The 24,381-nt window shown below is 30.3% G+C and overlaps 1 protein-coding gene across 1 annotated transcript in view; it reads right to left on the bottom strand.

The window, feature by feature from the left end:
* LOC129960590 (proclotting enzyme-like) overlaps positions 1-23,137 on the bottom strand; it is a 45,783-nt gene extending 22,646 nt beyond the window's left edge. The window contains exons 1-2 of the mRNA XM_056074088.1: positions 22,841-23,137; positions 4,489-4,583 (exon numbers count right to left, since the gene is read on the bottom strand). Of these exons, the coding sequence (XP_055930063.1) occupies positions 4,489-4,583; positions 22,841-22,845 (100 nt within the window). The 5' untranslated portion in view covers positions 22,846-23,137. The remainder of the gene's footprint in view (positions 1-4,488; positions 4,584-22,840) is intronic.
* Positions 23,138-24,381: the final 1,244 nt, after the last annotated feature.

Raw genomic sequence — 24,381 nt, 5'->3', positions numbered from 1 at the left:
TGATAATTGTATAAATACTACTATGTTTTTTTTTGATTTAGTTATTTATAATTCTACAACGTCGATTTTTTTTGTGTGTGTGAAGTAAATGAGGGCAGTTTGTACTGATTTATACACTGAAAATATATGATTATACTGTAGTGTTTATTTATATTTATTGATAATTATACATTAATTAATTCTACGTTGCAATTAATGTAAGAACAGAATTTTATTTTGTTTTTCTTACGTTTTGTTTATTTGTTCGCTTTTTTATCGCCCTCTTGTTTTCTTTTGCATTCAGTTCCTCCTAATTTTGAAGCGTCCAATATGTGTTTTCTTTCAATGTCGTTAAATAAATGCCTCGCTGAAATTGTGCCCCAAGGTTTTCATTTCTCCCGTAGACCACCAAAGCGCTCTGAACTTCGGAAGAAAGGGTCAACGTGCCTTTTGGATTTGGATCATTGAGATATAATGTGAAGTAAAGTTGTTTTTCTGAGTGAAATGGTGAAGGGATGCTTGATCTATAATAGGTACTTAATTTTTTTCATTTATGAATCTGATATAATGAAATGATTGCAAATTATTCGCGATTAACAAAACTGGTATCCTTTTACAAATAAGAAATCATTACTACCAAACACTGAACTTCAAAAGATGGCAGAAAATTAACATTACGTAGGATTTTTTTAGAGTTAATGCTACTCGAAACATTATTTAAACTGATCTATCAATTCAGAAAATGTAGAAATCTAAGAAATATAGTAGAAATTAAGATCTCATCTTTATTTATTCTTTATCTCATTTTCCCGAAACATTCATTTCATGTATACATTATATCTAAAGGTGTCGAACAACTGGCATATCAGAAGTTAAACATTCTGGGATAGTCACGAACAAACGATTTCAAAAGCATTATTTCTCGGCATTAGTGTAAATCACCTGAGAAGGGAGAATGTTGCACATTCAATAGATTTTCAATGATAATTTTATTATTGGCTTCATATGTAAGTTCGCAGTTCTGTTACAAATGGTGATATGTTATAAGACTAAAATTTTCTATTTTAATATTTTAATTATTTTTAAGAACCTTACATATTGGTCATTGGTACAGTAGTGTAGTACCTTTCACTTATATACGACGTCATTTTTTAAATTGTAATCGATTGCTGCTTTGAATAATTGCTGAAAGTGTGTTTGAACCTGAATTTCTGGACATTAGTTTATATTTATATAATATTTAATGACCTCAATTTATCCGCATTTTTTTAATCAATTAATTCAAATGATTTTAAAATAAAACTTCATTTTAACTTCTGAATTGCATGGTATTTTGGATTTACTATGCTTGTCAGGGTCTTATTTTTGCAGTTTTAGATCTTCAATATTAAGCTGCAATTTCATGTGAAAAACACCGACTTAAAATAAATTTAGGGAAAATCACTTTTTGAGGGTATATAAATTCTGAATAATTTTCGACCCTCTTTTTCCTGCTTCTTGCTTTTCTTTTTTGAGTATCTCACTTCCTAGACATAAATTTAGCAAGAACTTTTAGATGTTAACAATTGTAAAAATACAGCGAAGATTTCAAAGTAATTCCTCTTCTGCTCATTTATCAAAAGATATGTTTTGTATATATCATTAAGTTTCGAAAGAAAAGCAGTATTTTCCATTTGTTAAAATGTCCCTAATTTCAAAAAATTAAGAAAAATAATACTCTTATTTTATATATTTCAAACTAATATTTGAATTAATTAAATATTAATATGTCATTCATTTGGAAATAAAGTGTTTCATTTTACCTTCATGTGAAAAAATTATTTTAGAAAATGATAACTGGTATCAAATATAAAATCCCTATCACAAAACTCTAGCACTAGGGAATACCTCCTATTGAGAACCCATCTTAAAGACAATACGTGTGAATCTTGCAGAATTTCAATATTCAATTGAAGACAATAGTGCGCAGTTGCATGGCTACCAATGAAATGCATTCAGTAGAAAAGATGTTCCTTAAAACAAAGTTATCGATGCGGAAAAAATTACCATCTTTTTTGCTTTGAGTCTTCCCATCTATTTTTGACTTCGAGTTAACTTATTGGAATTGAAAAGACAATAACACTTGGGAGACAATGCTGAAATCTAATAGATGATTATAAAAGATAAAAGAGATTTCTCTGAGGGATTTGCAATCAATGCGGAAGCGAGATTTTCCGAACTTCGAATCTTTGAAATAAAATTCTTTTTCATCTCTCATCAATTAAATTTAAGCTAAATTGAACTGGTTCAAAATAAAAGATATTCGAAATGTTTAAGATAATTGTACATTTCCATCATTCTTGAAGCTCTCATCATCTAAAATGACTTCAAAATATATTGCTAATTAAATTTTTAAAAAGCAATTATCATAAGTGAAGCAAAAATTTATCCTTATACAGCACATTGAAGGATATAAAATCAACGATTATAAATGATGGCAAAAATTCAGAATTTATTTAATAAAAATGAAATAAAATTTTAGAAATTTGTGTAAAAATAGTTTTTTTGGGAGTTAAGACTATTTTTTAGTTTTTAACAGGAAATTAATCTCTGAGATGTAACATTCAACATTTCAATGGTGACGTTACTTTTATTTTTGCCATCAGAAAGGAAATATTAAAATTTGAGTTCAAATACAAATAATTGTCTACAGAATTAAATTAAAAATCTAAACATTTATAACGCTGATATATTGAAAAGAATTATCAATAACAAAGCCTCAAATCAAGTTATGCATGATAATGTTTCAGAAAATGTGTCTTTAAATTCCTTCAGTGAAGAATGCAATTACTAAAATTGTTTCAAAAGAACTTTGTAGAATTAAGTGTAATTATACAAAATAAGAAAATTAATATTAAGACATATCTTTCTTCCTGATCCGGTCCAACTTCCTTTTAACACTTTGATTTATTTCAATATTTTGATAAAAGTTAATAATCTAAATAAAATTTTGATAAAACTGGTTAGAAGCTCCCTGTCCCTTCCGGAAATATTAAAACTGGAAATCAATTAAAAATGTAAAAATCTTTTCTTTTATATTTTTCCAGGAAAAAGATCGTTAATAGATCTCATTTCATAATATTAAGGAATTTTTTCTTATTATTATTTCTACTGTATGAGACGGTATATGCCACCTTCTGTTACAATTCTTATCTCAGTTTTCTCAAAATATAATCTTTGCTTGAGCTTGAAATTCTTAAAATTATTTGTAAATCGTATCTTTACTACTTCGTTAATTCTTGCAACTTATCGTAGTTTAAACAGGTGAGAATAAAAAACGACGCATCCATTTGCAGTGCGTGACGTACGAGATAGAAAGAAGCGAGAACATTTATAGTATAAGAGACTGCAATATCGTGTCTTAATCAAGAAGTTCATTTTCCTTTAAAATGTTCCGATATAAGAATTTCACCCAATTCATTCTTTTATTCCTCATTAAGATCTGCCGAAAAATCTATTTCTTTTCTGTCACTATACAGAGAAAAAATGGCGAAATGGTAAAATAAATACTGTGGAAAAAATTAATAAAATTGACTGAGATCTTCGCTCCTGTAAAGTGCTTAAAAAACAGCTCAAATGACTGTTTTTCATTACTTATCAAAAAAAAATCTGCTTAATATAGCATTAGCTGTTATGTACTTTACGTCTCAAGAGTAATCAAGTTTATTTCATCAACATAGGTTTATAATTTCCGGTTTCATATTATTCTTGCAAAGTAGTCAAAAGTAGATGAAAATACTTCAGTATTTAATTTATATATGAATTGCATAATCTCTACTCATCATCTTGACGATGAATTACAATATTTCTAAGTATATGAATAGCAAAAGTTCCTTTAAGCCAATATATATACATATATGTGTGAAATTCGTTTAATTTCTTTGTTTTTAATAGCGCATCGAAAAACTACGCTCCAAAGGTAGAATGTTATTCGTTAGAATAATATGAATCGTAAGAATATAGAAAGTAACTATACAAATGCACTTCAGTTTTAAAACAATTATAATACATTTGAAATTTTTAAATGGCCTCAAAATTTGAAAAATTAATGAAAAAACATATTTCCGCCACTTGTTATGGTTTTTAAGCCCCATGTGGTAACCAAAGAAATCAATTTTATTAATATTTCTGCATAATATTTCTCCCAATTCATTACCTTTCTGCGTCATAGCGGCATGAAAAAAAAAATTTTTCGATTGATCCTAATTATTATACCGTAAAATATCGCTTTATTTCCGCATATCGATTCGTAACATTTTTAGTAAAGGAACGTATATGGATCGATAAAAATAGAGTTAAGCAAATTTGCGTTGGACTAAAGCTAATTTTCCAAAATATGAAATACTTTAAAAATGCCACGAATCTCTAAGCAAATGCTTCTTTAAATGTTCCGCTGTACATTAAAAAAACTCAATCTCCATTGTAATATTAAAAATGAAATATTAGATTTCAAAAATACAGTTTACTTACGTTGTCTGTTTTCTGCTGCATCTGGGGCCTGATGCGTTTGCCCTTGGACTAGATGAAGAAGGAAGAGTGAAGTTGAAATAATGCATGACAGGCGACTGTAAGAAGAAAATATTTTATTTCAAATTTGCAGAAGGTGAAAAAAATTTCTACAATTAAAAAAGTAATTTCAGATTATTATATCAATAGGATCTTGGCTAATGGTCTTATATTACACGTAACAATGCCTTATTAACTTCAATCAAATTTCGGCGAAGTGATATAACTCAACATGAACTCAAAAATTTAATTTTGCAGACTTTTTTATTTTATTTAGATGAATTCAGGAAAACTTTTATCTTCATTAACAAACCTTGGTAAAATTTATACTCTTTCTATCATACTATCATCGAATAGTTTGTTATATTTTCTTCAAGTTTCTTAACTTTTATTTTAGATATTGACCTTTTTTATCCGTCAATGTGAACAGGCCCCGGTAGTTGGCTTTGGAACCGGAGGGCTTCAAGTTCGAGGCCCTATTCCATCGAAGAACCGTCATGTAAGCGGGTCTGGTGCACGTTAAATCCGTCGGTACCAAACGCCCTCCTACTGGTATAGTGTGGAAGTTTGGAGAATCGTGTGCCAGCTGAAGTGTCGTCCTTGTCATCTGACCGCGGTTCAAAATGACGAGGTCCGTCTCAAAATAGCTCTAGAGTTGCTTTAAAATGGGACGTTAATATAACTAAACTAAATCGCAAATGCGACCGTGAAAAGTAGCTCTTCATTTGTCGCCGAGTTAGAAAAAACAATCGTTCCTGTTGGACGACCAAGAAGTAAAATTTCAGTTTTCAGATCAGACGAGAATTAAGATTCACTTCAGAGGAAGTATGGGCTCAATGTACAATAACTCCGACAACGATCATCGACGCACTGGAATGTTGCTGAACCTGCAAGCTGAGAGGACGACATCACAATCTCACTATGGTTAAAAATTACGAGATTCATCCCAAAAAAACCTCACTTAGCTTCGAGACAGATCGTTGATTGTACTATAGATTAGTTTAGTTATATAAATGTCCCGGTTTATATATATATATATATATATATGAACCAACACTAGGGCTTTTTTAGAACGGACCTCGTAATTTTAAAGCCCGGTCAGGCGTCAAGGACGACACCTGAGCCCCCCCCCCTCCAAACTTTCATATCTGACCAGTGAGAGGACATTTGTCCCCAAACAGATTTTACGTGTACCAGACCTGTTTACATGACAGTTTTTCGGGTCTAGAACTTGAAACTCTCCGGTTTCGATGCCGAGATCTTACCACCAGGCCACCATGACCTAATTACACACTTGGAAGTAAACGCTTCGAAATAGATCATTAATTGTACTATAGAAGTAATTAGTGAAGTGAAGTGAAACCATTCTAAATTTTAAACAAACGGAATATAAAAATAACTGCTGCGGAGAGTTTCGCCTAGTGTATCACAAACCAATTAGTTTACAAGTGAATTTTAAAAGGTGTCTTTTTTTTTTTGGTAGATCATTAGAAAATATTGTTATGCGGGATTTCAATATTTCAATTTACTGACGGAAAACAGGAAAATATCAGAAAAAGTCTATCGATTCCCAATTTAATTAATTTATCGACATTTTTAATTCGCTTTAGTTTAATTTATCTTCTCTTCAAAAAATTTTAATCCAAATATTGAATAAGTAGGCAATTGAAATGGGGCATTTTAAAATCAGAAATGAAAATCCGTAATTGTTATCAATATAGCTAAAAAGAAGTATCAATTCTATAAATTTCATACTTTAAATATTTTCGAGTTAAAATCCTTTTTATAAATACTAATATTATTCTCATTTCAGATTAGCAGAATAGGAATCAAAATATTACAAAAAAAAAAAACAGGTATATTTCTACAAAATATTTGAAATAAAAAAGCGAAAATTAATCACATTTACATGAGGTTTTTTTTTTTTATTACAATTACTTTTAAAGTCTAATATCAACGGTTCACACATCAAAGTTTTTACGCTGAATTCAAAAAATTTAAACTGAATACCTAACACAGAAATTATGAGGAAAATCCTTCGTACCTGTTGATCTCTGAGGAAGACATAAAGGCGTTGACAAATAAGAAAGAGGAAAGTTGTTGGCTTAAGTTCTAAAAAAGAACCCTTTAGTAAAAAAAATAGTTCAATCGTTAAATTGCCTGTGGCTTCCTTCAAAATATTGCGAAGTATTTAAATGAAAATTTTGGATTTTGCAATGGAAGAAATAAACAAAGAGGAACTCCCAATTCATTGCATACGTTACTCTTCTGCTTAGTTTAGAAATTCCACCTGTGTTTTGAAATTTTTCCTCATTAAAATATCTGAGTGAACTTTTTATAGCTTAGCATCAGCACAGCAGACTAATTAAACATTTTTACTTTGCTAATGATTGAAATAATTCTAAACATTGCGACGATCCTATTTTTTTTCTCAATATTCAGAGCGCAAGGGTTTACACAAAATGAACAAAAGAATAATTATTCAATGCATTCATCAAAGTGGCTTATGACTATTGGATGAAAAAAAAAGATTTTGAAACTTATTTAATTAAAATTGTTCTGTAATAAAGAATTTCAAGGTTTTTCTCATCTGTCTTGGAAAGGTTTTGAAATAACGCTAATAGTACTAATGTAAGTTGCATTTTTCAAGGATTTAAGTGTTTACATTTTTTTTAAAAGTAATACCTACTGAAAATGTTTTGCTTTCGCAAACGCAAATCTATGAATTTTTCAACGTCTGCATAGTGATACAAGAGAGGTACTATCCTAAAGCTCCGAAATGGGATCCAGCGTAAATTCATAAACCATGGATTTTGTAATGTTGGGATAGTGATTAATGAATTTCATATAATTTTGATAGTTCGAGCAAAAAATTCACAAAAGCAAATTGCTGATAAATTTTGCTTTCGAAATCGTGACAGTTAAGTTCACTATAAAAACTCATTCTTTTACTTTCAGTCATTAAGTAGATGCTTACTGTTAAGATTTATTATGATACTTTGAAATGAAATAAAACCACAGCATTATATTTTATTTTAATGCTAAACAAATTTAAAATGGATCAAGTCCGAAACACTTTTTTCAGAAAGTCAGCATTATGATATAGTGTAAAGAAATGAAGACGAAGCATACGGCTCATTCCAGTTTTGAATCCGATTACATTGGAGTATGAGTTGATTCTTATAAAGGCTTTTAAAGATTATTCAAAAACACAGCTTTATATCGGTAGGTTTACAAATGACAGAAATGGTTAAAATTCGAAATGAATTACACAGTCAATTTCGGAACTAACTGAGGCTAATAAGTGGAATTATACACAGCTAAATGGTGCAGATAATTTAATCACATTGTGTTAATAATACAGCATAGATATCTCAGTTGAAAATCGATCAAACTGTAAGAGTATCAAGAAAATATTTTGATATCGTATGTGAAGTTCCCCATAGATTTCGATACTTAAAAAATGCTAAATTCATCCAAGTTCTTACTTTTTCCTCTCAACATTTGCCTTTCAAAATTTTTGCACCTAATTCACATAGACACTTTCAATATTACATATTTGCTTTTTCCATTCGTATTGCTTCCATCTTTTCAAAGAACACACAGCATCTCAATTTCTGGGGGAAAAAATCAGGATGAACTCAGTTATTTCATTTTGTATTACTGCATGTGATTACCGGATTCACTACTTCTGTTGAACTAAATAAAATGACTTTCACGAACTAAATCCTTGCTTAAAGTACAAATTTTGAAACTAATCGGTAAACCAATTCGGTAACTTCCTATCTAGACACTGAATGGAGGGCGAACATAAAGGACTGTTATCCGTGGATTATGTTTAAAAAGAATTTTTAGAAAAAAAAAGTATTCACATCAATGGCGTCATTTCTTTTACGATATATACAACATTCTGAATAAAGGCTAATTGCTGTTTATTTTACATTCTTTTTTTTTTTTTTTGGTATCCTCGGAATGATTGACGAAACTTATTTGGCGATCTCATCACAAAGCTTTTAAATTAAATGACAAATATAATAATATATAATATAAAATATAATATAAATAATAAAATATAACATAGAAATCTCAAAATGTTATCTTCATCCTCTTTTTACATCTAAGAAAAATCACTAATATCTCCTGTAATTTAAAATTCCATAACATTTGCTTTGCAGACAAAACATTTTTACAACTTAGTTGCAAAATTATTCATACTAGAGACGATATAGTTATTAAGTCGATAGAACCGATAGTTTGGTTTAATTATATTAAAGCAACGCTAGGATTATTTTGGAGCGAACCTTAACATTTTGAACCGCGGTCAGATGACGAGAATGACACCTAAGCTGGCCCCCCTCTCCAAATTTTCACACCACACCAGCGGGAGGACATTTCGCCCCGACGAATAAAACGTGCACCAGATACACTTACACGACGGTTTTTCGGTGGAATCGGGTCTTGAATCTCAAACCCTCCGGTTCCGTATCCGAGACCTTACCACAAGGCCACCGCGGCCCAATAGAACTGATAACCTCCTCGTTGTATAACTCTTTGATGGAAGATAGATTTTCTGTTTTTTTTTTAGAAATATTTTGGCGATTATGCATATTAGTATTGTTAGTCCATTGATGATCCCTGATCATTTATTATACATTTGATCTAGATTTTTCATTTCTTGTTGTAGTCCATAAGAAAAAGATGATTAGCTTAGTTTAGTTATATTAACGTCCCGTTGTAAAGTAACACTAGGGCTATTTTAGGACGGACCTCGTCCTTTTAAACCGCGGTCAGATGACGGGGACGACACCTGAGCTGGCAACCCCTCTCCACAGCAGCGGGAGGACGTTTGGCATGACGGATTTAACATGCAACAGACCCCCTTGCACGACGGTTCTTCGGTGGAATCGGGTCTCGAACCTACGGCTCACAAGCGGAGATCTTACCACCAGGCCACCGCGGCCTCAAGCAAAGATGAAAAGCTAGTTGCTAAGCATAAGTTGTCCTTAAGGGATCAGATACCATGTCGCTTTCTGATTACCCTATTTTTTTCCCCCTTGAATTAGTTCTTTTAAAATGTTGGATTTTTTTTTTTAACGATTTCTCATATAACTGTCCCAAGATATAATGACGAGATCGAATGGTGTAGATGGCAATATCTCACCCTAACAAAACGCATAACCTGCAACCTATGATTATATGAAGACCTTTCATTTCGTGTAGTAGGTACTTATTCAAAAATAATAGTAGTCGTATTTTCTCTTAATCGGTTATGTTTTAAAAGAAAAATCCTTTATTAAGTCATATGCATCGGGATATATCTCACATCTATTTAAATTTCAGTGATATAGATTACACAAAAGAAAACGGTTGAACAAGTGTAAGATACTAAAAAGAATGTAAAATTTCGGTTCTAACATTTGTTTCTTCAAACCTTATCCGTCTGTGCATCAGTTCATATAATAAGCAACCTCAAAAAATATGCAAGTACATTGTCTAGCAACTTCTGGAAACGTTTACCTATCTTTAGATAATAACAATGGAGTTCCGTCTGCTTCTCTAAATCACATCCCTGATACTGAGGTATGAATGGCAATAATAAAATTGCTTTTACTATTTCAACCTTAGCTTAGTTCACAAACTCCATAGTAAACTTGTCAGTATTTATTTCTATTTTTAGTTATGTTAAAATAGATGAAAAGGGTATAAGTTTGAGTAATTTAAATCTTTATTTACCGAATTATTTTACCCTCAATTTTTCAATTTTTTTTTTCTTTTCATATTAATTTTAAATAATCAGTAAAGATTTTTAATTTCTGCCTTTAGCTGATAACTACTGCTTGCTATCGGAGCTACGCTCTTTGTATTCTTTTGAATATCTTCAGAAAAAATAGTAGTCATATTACAAAACAAAAATATAAACATAATTTAAATGACACTTTAAAAAATATTACATTTTGACTACCTTAATATGAAATACAATTAAATTAGTATTTGTGATTTATTTCTAAATTTAAATAAAGTATGAAATTTAAGCTTATTTTTAAAATAAGGATCAGTAAAAAAAAAAGAAAAAAAAAACTTAATTTATCTTAAAAAGTAAATAACTAAGCCCTCAGTCCATTGTACTTCGAATTAACCCTTTTCAAAAGTTAATTACCCCTTCAAAAAGTAAAGTAATTCGATTTTTGATTATTCACCTAATATAATGGCTTGTTTATTGCTCCGAATAATAAGTATATATCATTGTTTTAAGTTGCATTTTTCTGAAAAATTAATTTATATTTTCTTACCACTCTGAAAGTATTTTCAACAATCAGAATTAAAAAATAAATAAATGAAATGTCAAAATCATGCTTGAATGGAGCATAAGAGAAGACATCCGAGTGCAAAGGGTTGACTTCGGATTTAAAGGATAGAATTAAGCAAATTTATGTTGTTGTTGTTGTTGTTTATTATGGCACTTGCCATGGACAAGCTCAGTGACGAAGTCAGCGATTTAAGACAAGGGAGCGTCTCTTGTTTTAGTAGCGCCAATCAGGGCCAAGAGTACGTCTTTGCTACTCACGCATCACATTCGCTTGCACAACCCCTTTTTACAGGGGAGGGGGGGCACATTCACACATCTCACAGATAGAACAGATGAAGAACAACCATGCTCGAACCGGGACTCGAACCCAGGACGCCCAGGTCACGGGGAAGACGCGCTACCCCTATGCCAGGACACCGGCGCAAATTTATGTAGAATAGACTAACGAACTAATGTATCGAAGATGGTATAGAAGAAAGTGTTTAAAAGAGGTGATCCGCAAGATTTAACAGGCCTTCGAAGAAAAGGCAATGTGCAATACTCAGTTAAGGTACAACCGCATCAAAAAATGGCCGTATGAAAAAATAAAAAACGTTCTGGAATACCCAAAGCATTTAGGCATGAAATCGCCATAAACCAAGTGAGGACCCTGTTGATGAAGGCGTCACAATTATTGAATCAAATCACAATTAGAGAACTTGTTCACAAGGCGCATGTCAATGTTGCATCCGTTATTTAAATTTTGATTGAAGATTTGGGTTTTTAGAAGAAGCTGAACGAAATTCATGGTGATGTTGCGAACAATCAATTAAGAACAACTACTTTTAGACATGCTGAAGTCAGTCGGATGTGGTTCCAATTTACTCATCGCTGTCATCACTGGTTATGAGTTCAGGATTTATCGAAACGACCCACGTTACCATCATCATAACAGGAGCATCTAATATACACAATGTCGGAAAAAGAAAAGCAGGTCCTCTGCAATGTCAAAATCATGATGATGATCTTTGATTCCTGTGGCCTAATTCGTCATGAGTACGCATTACAGGGTACAAGCATCACTAAGAAGTGTTTTCAATTGGTTCTACATAACCTTTACGACACTTTGACACTCAATGGGTCTAAAACCAATTGGCAGCTCCATCACGAAAATGTACCCGTCCATTCTTCACATTTGATGCAGAGTTTTTTGGCCGAACACAACATACATGAGCTTCGTGAGATTCAATATCCCCTCCTCATGTTTCCATGTGATTTCAAGCTCATACTCACGCTGAAAGATTTCAGCTGTGAAAAGGCATCATACAGAATGCGAAGGACCAATTACACGTCATTTTAAAAGACGCGACAGAAGCAGAGTCGTTGGAAGAAATGAGTAGCAGCCAAAAGCGAATATTTTGAAGGAAATTAGGTAGTACAGTACTCAGCCTCGAAAGAATGCAGAAAATTTTTAAAAACAGAAACACCGCGAAAGAATTGGGAGAAACTAGGTTGAGTCATAAGGGCCATCATCAGTCAAGGTACAATCCTTCCCGTACAAGGCACGTCTCGCCATAGGTAGGGGATATCCAACCCTATAGCATTTCTGTATCCACTTCACAACAAGAATCACGCTGGAAGCTTCCCATCCCCATTTTTAAAGTGCCCCTTGGAGTTAGGAATAGAATGTAAGATTGTTACATCATAATATGTGTGGTTTTTATGAATAATGGTAGGATTTCTTTTAATAGAATTTAGCAACTTTAAATATAGCCACAGTGAAATAAAATTTCTAAATAAGCAGTACATGTCTAATATATTGTAATTTTTTTTAAGAAAAGAAAAAAAAAATTATTACTTTTTCGATTGAATATATAATAGTTACAGCCATTAATAACTTTGTCTATTTTCATTTTTTTGTTTGTTTGTTTGTTTCATTCATCTTTATATGTGCTGTTGAGAGAGGAAAGGCTTACATTAAATTCTTCCTTGCTTCCATTTTTACCTTTTCCGGTAAATGTTAACTTTTTTGCTGTTTTAATGCATTATAATGAATGTTGAATTTTATGAACATTCATCAATTGATAAATTATTATTAAGAAAGTATTAAAACGCCATTTCCGAATACACAGATTCAAAAATGGGGTTTTTGTTTCAATTTCGAAGTATTACGAAATCCACAGAAGTATATCTTCCTCTAATATTTCCTCAAATCTCTTCAATTTAATAAAATTTATTTTATAAACATTTAAATACTCTTTAATAATTAGAAAAAACTCAATCAAAATTTTAACTACTTTAAAATTAAAAAAAAAACTATATTATTACCTTCCTTAAAACTCTCGTCCACTCCAGTTAAGCTAAATATTCCAGTTTATATAGTATAATATATATTAGTATCGTCTCAAATTATGATATCGCATAGGGTATAAAAATTTACATTAGCGTGTTAAGTCATTTAGATTTAAAAACCTCATTAATGAGTGATAATTCAATTAATTACAGAAGGAAATTTTTTGATGGTGGAAGCATTGCATATGAACAGTCGAAATATCTGAGAAAATTGAAGGCCACCTTATTTTTCGAAAGGATAATATTAAGAATATGTTTGCGAAATAACGGTACTCTGTAAAGAGTTCAAAAAGGAACAAAATTCTTATGAATCAAAATGAATAGTGCCAAAGTTCCAGTTAAAATCAATAGTCTCATAGAAACTGTAATGTATCGCCTTGAAGACAAAATGATTCATTTATATAATTATCTAGCATACGATGGAAATATAATAAATTTTAATATTAATGCAACTTAAAATCTATGATTAATATAAATAAGGATCAGTATAATTGAAAGTTGTGAAAGGGCGATTTATGAATTCGAATCTCTTCAGAGGATATCAGGTGATTCTGTTGAAGAAACATTTTGAATTCAACTCAACTGGACCTCATTTCCTCATTTTTAAAACTCTTATAATTTTCGAAAAAATGCTTCGCAGATCCATGAATTGATTTGGGAGAAAATCTATATCTTTCTTATAGACTCAAAGAATTACCATGTTTTATGCGCATCAACAGTTTAAAATATAATAATTACGAATTAAATGAAACTCACTTGTCTCACTCGGAATTTTAATGCAGCAATTTAGTGGAATAGAAAACTATTAATTTTCGCCCCCTTACGCCTTCCATCATTTATTTTGTTTAAAAAAAATCAAACTAATATGTTTCAATCGATTTCAAAAACCCATTCTCCTAGGCATCCATTCTCCTACTGTTATGTCACAGGCTGGAATGGCCTGGTGGTAAGGTCTCGACTTCTATGCTCGAGATTCCACCGTAAGCGGGTATGTTGCACATTAAATTCGCCAAGGCCAAATGTCTTTCCTTTGGTGTGCTCCGGAAGTTTCCTCTCCAACTATCAGATGTCGCGGAGATGTCCTCCTCGTCATCTCACAGCTGCTTAAAATTACAAGATTCGTCCCAAAATGGCCCTAATGTTGTCTTAAAAACGGGACATTAATATAATTAAACTGTTATGCCATTATAGCAATTTTTATTCAGTGACCGTTTGATAAGGCTGTCTCAGGTATTTTCATAATACTTTTATCTTTTGATATTTATTGTATACACTGGATTTTATAATAGAAAAATTTATTCATCTATAATAAATAAAAATTTATCGTAATGAAAATGCATTTTTATTTGCGGAAATAATACAAACACATTTGAAGTATGTCCAAAATGATCCAAAATCCGAATAAACATATCTATTAGTAAAAAAGGTCTCAGTATAATGAGAATGACAAGAACAGTTGCAGCATTTCAAAAGAGAAATTCATAACATCTTTCGGTCGACTCTACTTTCTCGTTTCTTTTAGGCATCAAACTATGCCTGCAACTACGTGCTAAAAATATTGTCGGCTGTAATAATGCATTCATACCTTAAGCAATTACTTCTTAATAATTGCTGACATTCAGAAAAGAAATATTAAACCTATTTTGAAGCATTTCTCATTAAAACAGCAAGAGAGAAAATAAGAGAGAAAAATTCAAAATATTTATGACAGTGAATTGCGAATTCGAGCAGGAATTTGATCAAGCCTTTTATTTCCATTTTTATGATCGAAAAATAAAATTGTAGTGATAAAAACAAATTCCTTCGTGCATGGATTCCTTCAATGCTTCAGTATTATAAAAATTAAACTTTCAACTGTTCTCTTAATCATAAATATACAGTTGAAGTGCCTTTCTTTTCTCATGTTATTTTTATTTTATTTTATTTTATTTATTTATTTATTCATTTTCAGGAATTAATCTTTCAATCTTTTTTTTTTTTCATTTTTTTATTTCATGACTACTTTATTTCTAAGAGAATTTGTGACTTTTTCTTGAAGAATTGCAATAAAATAATTTAGACACTCCAGCTTTTAGAAGTTTATTGATGTTCATCCATTCATTTGAATCCTTCAAAAATAGGCATCCGTAATCTATTCTAAAAGAACATACTACAATAAAATTTGATTTCATTTCTGGCTGATCATGCTATTAAATGTTTATAAAAAAATTCTTGCATCACCATTTATGCCTAAAACTATACTAACAGGTAATGAACATTTTTCTTTTTGAAAGATACTTTTCAAGCGCTTAATGTCAAATTTATATCAACATCGTAACAATTTCTTAAACTCTTAATTGAAAAGTAGGAGCATTGACAGTCATTCCGTTTCTCAAAAATTCCCAATTTTCTTCTTCTTTATCATATATTTTCTTTAACGGTCAATTAAAACAAGGGGAGAAATATACCGTACAAGGAAATATTTCTCAGTGTTTTAAAGAAAAGAAATATTAATACGAATCCGAACTTCGGTTCATTGACTTTATGGATAGACTAAATTACTGAACGCATCATTAAATGCATATCTGAAAATGAAAGCAAGCAGTATCGTTTTCATTTTTTATAACCAAAACTATATATTTGATTTTTTTCTATATGATTATGATTACTTTGCAATACGCAATAGAGGAATATACTGGAAAAAGTTAATTGATGTGCATTTCACAGAATTATGAATTTTTTTTTATCTTTAACAATTTGTTTTAAAGTAAAAATGATATTTCCCATTTTGTTCCTTTGAAATTTCTTTAAATAATGAGTACTATAATCTTTACTTTTTAAAGCTGTAAAGTTGATTCAGATCTACTTCAAACCGATATCAAACTACTTTGCAACACGCCATAATAGAGGGATATACTGGAAAAAATGAATCGATATGTTATTCACAGAATTATGAATTTTTTTTATCTTTAACAGTTTATTTTAAATTAAAAATTATATTCATATTTTGCTCCTTCAAAATTCCTTTAAATAAAGAGTACTATAATCTTTACTTTGTAAAGCTGTAAAGGTGATTTAGACCAGTCTTCGAAGAAAAACAGTAACTACAGCGGCATCTTGATTTTTAGTTCACCAATTACCTACATTTTCCTGACATATTGAGAAATAAAAATAAATAAGGCCTCATTTGTTGAAGACTTTAATTAATAAAATCTTCCCATTTCATAACAAAGTTCACTGCGTTTGCCATAGCGCAATTATTTGCCAATGCTATTTACATTTATATTGTATGGAAAATTGGGCAGGAAACAGCAACCTGAATTAGCTGAGTTAAAAAGAATATGATTCATTCTTATCGACTGTTCAATATGAAGGAGACCTATCATTATTTGAAGTTAAAAGATCTTATTCAAGCGAATCTCCATCCATTGTTTCGAATCGAACCACCTTAATCGCGAGAGAAGCTAAGCGTGAATTCAGTGATAAATCTTTCAAACGTAGGTCAAATATTCACCGATTTAGTTTATGGTGTGTACTTAATGTTTTTCTTCCGTGTCTTTTTAGAGAAAGTTTCTAGTGCATTCCATTTTTTGAATTTTCTGCCATGAAGATAGAAATGTACTGTACCTTATATTTAGTTATTGTTACTATTTATTTATTTATTTATTGAATTTTCTTCCTTGAAGATAGAAATGTACTGTACCTTATATTTAGTCATTGTTATTATTTATTTATTCATTCATTCATATAAATAAATTACTGAATACTTTAAAAAGTAATACAACATCTCAAGCATTGAAACAAGTACAGAAGCTACATGATGTTTAGTTTTGAAAAATATTTTGAGTGAAATATTTTGTCATTTAAGTCTTAATAGTTTTCATGTATTTTAGTAATTGGTTGAAATTTGAATAAATTCAACTGCATTTTATCTTGTTTATTATGTTTTCCAATATAATTAAAAATATAATGAATATGTAAGCATAATTTTTATATGAATTCGTTTATTCAATTTTTCACAACATGAAAGAATCTTTATTATGGTAAAGATCATTTGAATTTCATATATAGATGATTGTTTTAGTAGGTGATAATACTTTTTAGTATATCATGATATACTTGTATAGTAATGAAAAAAAAATTATTTTTTTAAGCGAAGCGCCATAAAATTCAAATTTAGTGTACTAATTAAAAGTAGAGATTTTTGTTTTTACATAAATATTCAAATACTTTTGGTTGCGTTTACTCAAATTCGCAGTTTAAGATTACTTTTAATATAGATACAGTATTTATAAATGAATCTAATCCTCAACAGGTATGCTATAAACATTCTTAGTCTTTCTTCAGAAAAATAAGCCATGAATATGTTTCCGCATTTTATTCAGCATTGGACTGCAAATAATTCATCAGAACCCAATTCAGTAAGTGGTATATACTCAATACGAAATCAAAACTCGATTTGCATAGATTATAGCTTGCCCACATATTTAGATATTACGTTTAGAATTTTATAAATTGCAGGAACAAACTCCCGAAAGTATATACTACTTTTTTAACGAAACCCGTTAAGAAATAATGACTAAAAGGTAAAGAAAGTTTATTGAACGTGATCTACTTCGGGAAACTTTTCTTTACATCCTGTTTTAGAGTGTCAGACTCTGTGCAATCCCCACTGTTGGAAAGATGTCATCACCTAGAAACTTTTACTTGGAATTCATTCCGTGAAGAGAAGGTCAAAGAGAAAACAGAGACTCGCCCTTTTGCTAACCTGTCTAAATTTCGAACGTGACTCATCAAAAAAAGAGAAAGAAAAAAAAAGTAATAACTTGTCTGACCTCAAAAGTTCCTGCTTTCTCGAAGTTCACGACAAGAAGAGAAAATTGATGGTAGTTATTAATTTATTGTAATGAAGAGACTGATGGTTCTAATTGCATCATTAAGAGATTCAGATCAGTGACAGCAAAAAGAGCAAAAAATCCGAAGTAAAAATAAGCAACATGTTTCAAAAAGAAAAACAGACCCCTGTAAAAAAACTGCTCTTATCTCGAAAAATCTGATTTTTGAACGAAAACACACATTACTTCAATAAAATGTATTTGCCCTGACGTAATGTTAAAAAATAAATGCCATCCATTTAATTTTGATATTGATTAAATGTTTATCATCAGTGTTATTTTATGTAAATTTTTGTTCTGTAAATACTTAATTTTTAAGATGGAATTCAGCGGTATATTCTCTTTTCCACAAAAACTTGTCAAAAGAGTCCTTCAAGGATTTGAAAGTAATTGAATTTTAATTGGAGGATGATGTTATTGATACTGTAATACATTAGAGGAAACAAAAAAAATTTAATTGAAATAGTTCCTTATCGTAATCCAAGACTGTGCTTGCGTAAAATGAATGCCTTAGAGAATCTTGAATATCTAACGTAGCTTAAAAATAGTATGTCAAGAAAATAATCAAAAGAGCAATTTTAAGTTAAGAGCATCCAAAGAATGCATTAGAGGAATCTTGAATATCTAACGTAGCTTAAAAATAGTATGTCAAGAAAATAATCAAAAGAGCAATTTTAAGTTAAGAGCATCCAAAGAATGCATTAGAGGAATCTTGAATATCTAACGTAGCTTAAAAATAGTATGTCAAGAAAATAATCAAAAGAGCAATTTTAAGTTAAGAGCATCCAAAGAATGCATTAGAGGAATCTTGAATATCTAACGTAGCTTAAAAATAGTATGTCAAGAAAATAATCAAAAGAACAGTTTTAAGCTAAGATCATCCACTAAATAATTTTTGCGAATTTTGAAGTTCCTGGAGATTTAGATCTAAATAGTCAGCAATAATAGGATCGGTTTTTTTTAATCGATTTTAACTTAACTTTATCAAAAAGCAGTTTTAAACATCCTTCTAATATAGAAGGATTACGAACTGAGAACAGGAAAAGGACACACACACTCCAACTCGTAATAAAAATTTGAATGAAACTAGCAGTTCATTTACCCTTTGATAACTGGATCATCATTCTTCTGTGATTTTAAAACCTGCCCTTATTTCATCAATAGTAGAGAAAGAGTAAAGTAGAAAAAGCTATTGAAAGAAAATTTGGCATGAATTATTGCTCATGTTATGGTATATAGTTCAGTAAAATCGGAAGGAAAAATTATGTTACAATCTCTACAAACTCTTAGAAAAAAGATAAACCGAAAAGAATAGTGTTCACACTATGGAAGTTCGAGCGAATAAAAAAGCATTTAATTAAAAAATTGGATGAAAAAAATTAAAAATGAATTCTTTCATTTTAGAAAATTTAGCAAAGTTTCTTTTCTTATAGAAGATGGACCAGTAAAATTGCTTTTTTGTTGATTGAAAAATTAGCAGTTTTGTATCTTAATATTTACTAATTTAAATATAATCTTTCTAGGAAAGCATCTGAATTTTGCATTCTATCTGACAAAGATATAATTTCTTCAGGAAAATAAATGGGTGGTTTATAAAATTAAATACAAAAATTAATATCATAAGGTAACTAAAGGATATGGAAAAACTAAATTCAGTCATGAGAAATTAAATTGAGCCAATGAATATAAAATTATAATCATATTTTTCTCACGGTTCATCGTCAGATCGGATAACTTCTGTAAAAAATAAAAAATAAAAACTTTTCTATTATATTTAAAAATGAATTGCATTAGCTCAACTTCGGTAATACCAAAAGTGATTTTGAGAACATTCTTGACTGTCATCTCTATGCAACAAATAGTAAGACAAAACAAATTTAATAAATGTTACTGCTATAGAACAAGCAGTAATATTTATTAAATAAATATTACTTCCGAAAGAAACGTTTATTGGCAACTTAAGTTTCCAACAGATTTTCCGGTAAAAAACATCTTATAACATAAGATATAAAAAGGAAAGGAAGTTTACTACTTCTAATATGTTGATGCTAATGTAGTGTTATATTTTAAAATATTGTTTTAGAGAAATTAGGAAATACTGAGGAATCTTCAAATTTTTTAAACGAAAAAGGAAGCATATACCTCATTTAACAGTTACGCTCTGGCAGCTTATATAAAATATACAGAAACCAATAAAGCGGAGCAGGATATTAAAAAAATATGCGCAAAGTTTCTCTTTGTAATCGATGCACTTACTTAAAAATATTGATTATTCTCATTTCATTCAATATTTCTTTTATTTGAAACTTATGAAATTGCGAGAGAAATCACCTAATTCGCGATCAAACTGATTTACTATTGAAATCACTGTCGATAAATTCTGCTCAGTTTTAAACAAATTATCAAATAAATGAGAATATGCAGTACAACTTTGTTTAGTAAATTGAAAAGTTAAATAAAGAAACCAGAGAGTAATTTAAAGGTGATGATGACTATAAAGGTACAGCATGGCATTTGAGGCGAAATTTTCATTTGAAATTTCTTTTTCTTTCATCACGGTTACAAATAAATAAAACAGTATTCCAAATATGAATATGAGTATTTCATTACTTAAGGTTTCACAAACTCCGATGACCAATCCTGAGGTGTACTTCTTTTCAGTAACGTAAATAAGTAATTAGGAGATAGTGACTAGAGAGCATTACATGTTTTCTGGAAGAAGATTATTCTCATTTCTATAAAAGATAATCGCGTGTGTGGATATGGCGAGCAATCAATTTATCCGCCTATCAAAAGCTCTCTTATTCATCCAAAAATAAATTTCAAGAATAGGTTGCCAACCTACATTTTCGACATCTGAAGGTAGTTTTAACTGACGAGAATCGTTGCTCTCACAGGGATTCAAAATATTGATAAAAACAGTTAAACTTAAACAAGGAAACAACTAAAAAATATTCCAGCTCACAAAACGACAGAAGACAGAAAGTAATTATTCTAAAAGTCTCTTCTATAAATAAAGTGTCGGGTTAAATTAATAAAATAAAATAAAAATTCAACATAAAATAACTCTCATTGAGTTTTATTTCAAAACTATCTTATACTAACTTACATTCTTTATGATTTAGTCAACATGTTTCCATTATCATTTGAAAAATGATCAATTTTTATTTTGAAAATAGTCACTTTGAACAGCAAATTTTAAAACTGCTAAATTTAACTCAAAAGAGATTTCATGTACATGCGCCTTTCCAATTGCTCTAAGCACTAAAAGACGGATACTTTAAATCTGGAAGTCCCTAAAAACACTAAGAATCTATATGTATGCAATTGCTCATTAATATTAATCCCAAAAATTATTGTCTAATACTAACTAAAGAACATGATTAATCGATACTCACCACATAATATCAACAAAAAATGTACTGAAATAAAACCGCTAGATAAGGAAAAATGAATACTCAATATAAAAAATTACTAGACTTTTTTTTAAAAAAGAAAGACTGTGTTAAACCATGTTCATATAAAAGAACATAAACGTCAAGAAATGCCTGGAAAATAAGAACAGGAAGTTTACAGTCAATAACTCAGATGTCCATCCTCTTTAAATCAGAAAGTAAACTTCCTATATGCTCCTTCTAATAGTAACTATGGCAACTGTGTACTCATTAATTAGTACTATCAATCATACTGAGCGAATTTGTGAAAAGCATGGTACAACCCAAGCCTGTTTACTTTCTCTATCCATAACACTTTGATGCTGGTATTAAATTCAAATTAAGTGATTATAAAGACCAATGACCTCCAAGCGTACAAAGGAGAGGATTCACTGGGAACAAGCACGATGAGATGAGATTTATTGTTGTTAAAATATTTCATCTGTAAATAGTATCGCTTCGTATCAAAACAATAATTCCGATTAAGTTATCAAAATATGTTTTATAAATGCACGTATAATATCAGAGAATTAAAGTAATATTTTTCAAGAATTGCTCTCATTCTTTTTTTCCTGCGTTCCAAAATATCCCAATTTGATAAAAGAAAACATTTAATGACTAAACAAAGATAAAGCTTCACTTTTGTGTAATTGAAAATCTAAGTATTATTCCTCTGAATCAATGAAATAAATGAAAAAGGGAAATATGTTTTTATTTTATGCAAGTGGAAAGTTTATTAACCCTTTCGTATACAATGACGAATCTGGCTCGCGCTTCTCATTACTGAATTTTTAATGTTAAATCTGGAATTAAATAACAATATTAAGAATTGAAAATGCAAAAATTACTTAGAAGCCCTTCAGTTTATCAAATACCCCTTATATTTTCATGCTAATTAAAATAGCAGTAAATATCCTAAATAGGACGTGTCATCTAATTAGGAAATTAAGAAAATTTATAAGCCAAGCGATTAAAAAATATATATCTTGATAGTGTTATATTAAGAACAGAGATAAAGTGCTACGAAATTAAATATTCGTATTATCAAATTTCTGTGTTATTTCCTCTTGTTTAAGAAATATCCTTTTAAGAACAAATATCGCCTATTGAAATTATTCTACAAACAACAATAAAAATATATGCATAGAAATAATCATTTATTGGCAGACAATTTGCAATCCATTTTCTTTCCCGTTTTAAAACAGAACGACAAATGAAATAGCAGTTTAGACCTAAATCGCGTAAAAAGTTTCTTAAAAGCATCGACAAAACATGTTTTTAAATTCCAATAAATAAATTCTCATCGACGCAAAAAATGATTACAATAAATTGTAAATATTTATTACAATACATGAATAAAGACTACTCACCTCATAGTCCGTTAATCATCCGATGATCATTTACAAGTAAGACACCAAACAAAACTATCCCACAGAAACGTCCATATCGTTTCGGAAAAACGTTCACTTCTTTTTGCCGGAGTGTTTGAAATAACGATCAAAGAAGGAAAAACCCGCTCACAACTTAAAGAAGTATAAACGGGAACACATCCGTATGCAAGAAAGACAAGAGCTAAAAACACTGGCGTAGGTTTTGACACGCTTTATAATCTAGGTCGTCTTCGAACTTTTCCCTCCTACAGTAACCCAATTTCGACCCTAGCTAAAATTGACATTTTACTTGGATGGGACGAATTTTATTAATCAAGACTTTCCACTAGGCCAAAATTGATCCTTCTGTTTAGTCATGGGAAGCTCCACTTTTTTTATTCACTTCAATCACTAGAGAAAGCGCATTTCTCCTCTTCCTTGCAATTGTCTAAGGGGTAATGATCTTCTTTTAACCGGATACATGATTGTTTAGTGGTTTCATTCCATATTCATGTTTATTACAGTCATTTAGATTACAGGAAAAGTGCTTAAAATGCCCTAGAAAAGGACTCCTTTGGCATTGTGTATTCTATCTGCTACGACTAAAATAAATTAATATATCAAAGATGAATACTTAATAAAATAGTTATAATTACAAATGATAACAAATTAGCAGACAAGGAAAAGGATTCATGGAGACACCGATTTTCGTTGCTCACAATAAGACGATATGTCAGACAATGCATTTAAAGAGCTGACTTATTTCAAGAACACGTGCACAGGCAACAAAAAATAAGTATTTTTAATCCTAAATTTTTAACATTCATGTGTGGTGCTTTTACATTTCGAAAAATATGTCGTACATCAATTTCTTTTAAGAAAGTTAAAAAAGCGGATATGAAGACAAAATTTTGAAGTGTAAATAAATAAATAGTTGTAATATAAATTTTTTTGCATATTCCTTAAATAATACCGAAAAATGAGAAAAACTGGAAATTCCGATTTCATTTAATTAGCTTTAAAATCAATTCAATCTTACTAATAAATTAATAATCTTCAGTCTTTTCTAATAAATTTTAATAATGCAATTAAGTTAATTTATTCTCGAATGATGCACGGAATAGTAAGGTAAAAACCTAAATGCAATATTTGAAATTTATCTAGCCATAATAAAATAACACCAATTAGTTAACTATTTTATAATAGCTGACTAATTGGTGCGTCGATCGATATTTATTCCCGTAGTATGAGTTATATAAAGAGGCTTCTATCCTCAATAACAGAAATAATTCCAAAAAGAAGGAGAGATAAAATAGTTTAAAATGGTTGTTATATTTGAGGTATCCAGATGACAGAAGTTCATTTTAAAATTTGTTCAGATATTTTAAACCTGGTTTTAAGAAAAGATAGGCCGCGGTGGCCTGGTGGTGGGTTATCGGCTTTGGAACCGCAGACCTCCGGCTTCGAGACCCGATTCCGCCGAAGAACTGCCATGGAAGCGGGTTTGGTGTACGTTAAATCCGTCGGGGTAAAACATCCTT

Source organism: Argiope bruennichi, chromosome X2 (genome assembly GCF_947563725.1).
Source record: "Argiope bruennichi chromosome X2, qqArgBrue1.1, whole genome shotgun sequence".
In the NCBI taxonomy this organism is placed as follows: domain Eukaryota; kingdom Metazoa; phylum Arthropoda; class Arachnida; order Araneae; family Araneidae; genus Argiope; species Argiope bruennichi.
Note: the sequence above shows the minus strand (reverse complement) of the source record. Positions and strands in the feature narration are given on the sequence as shown.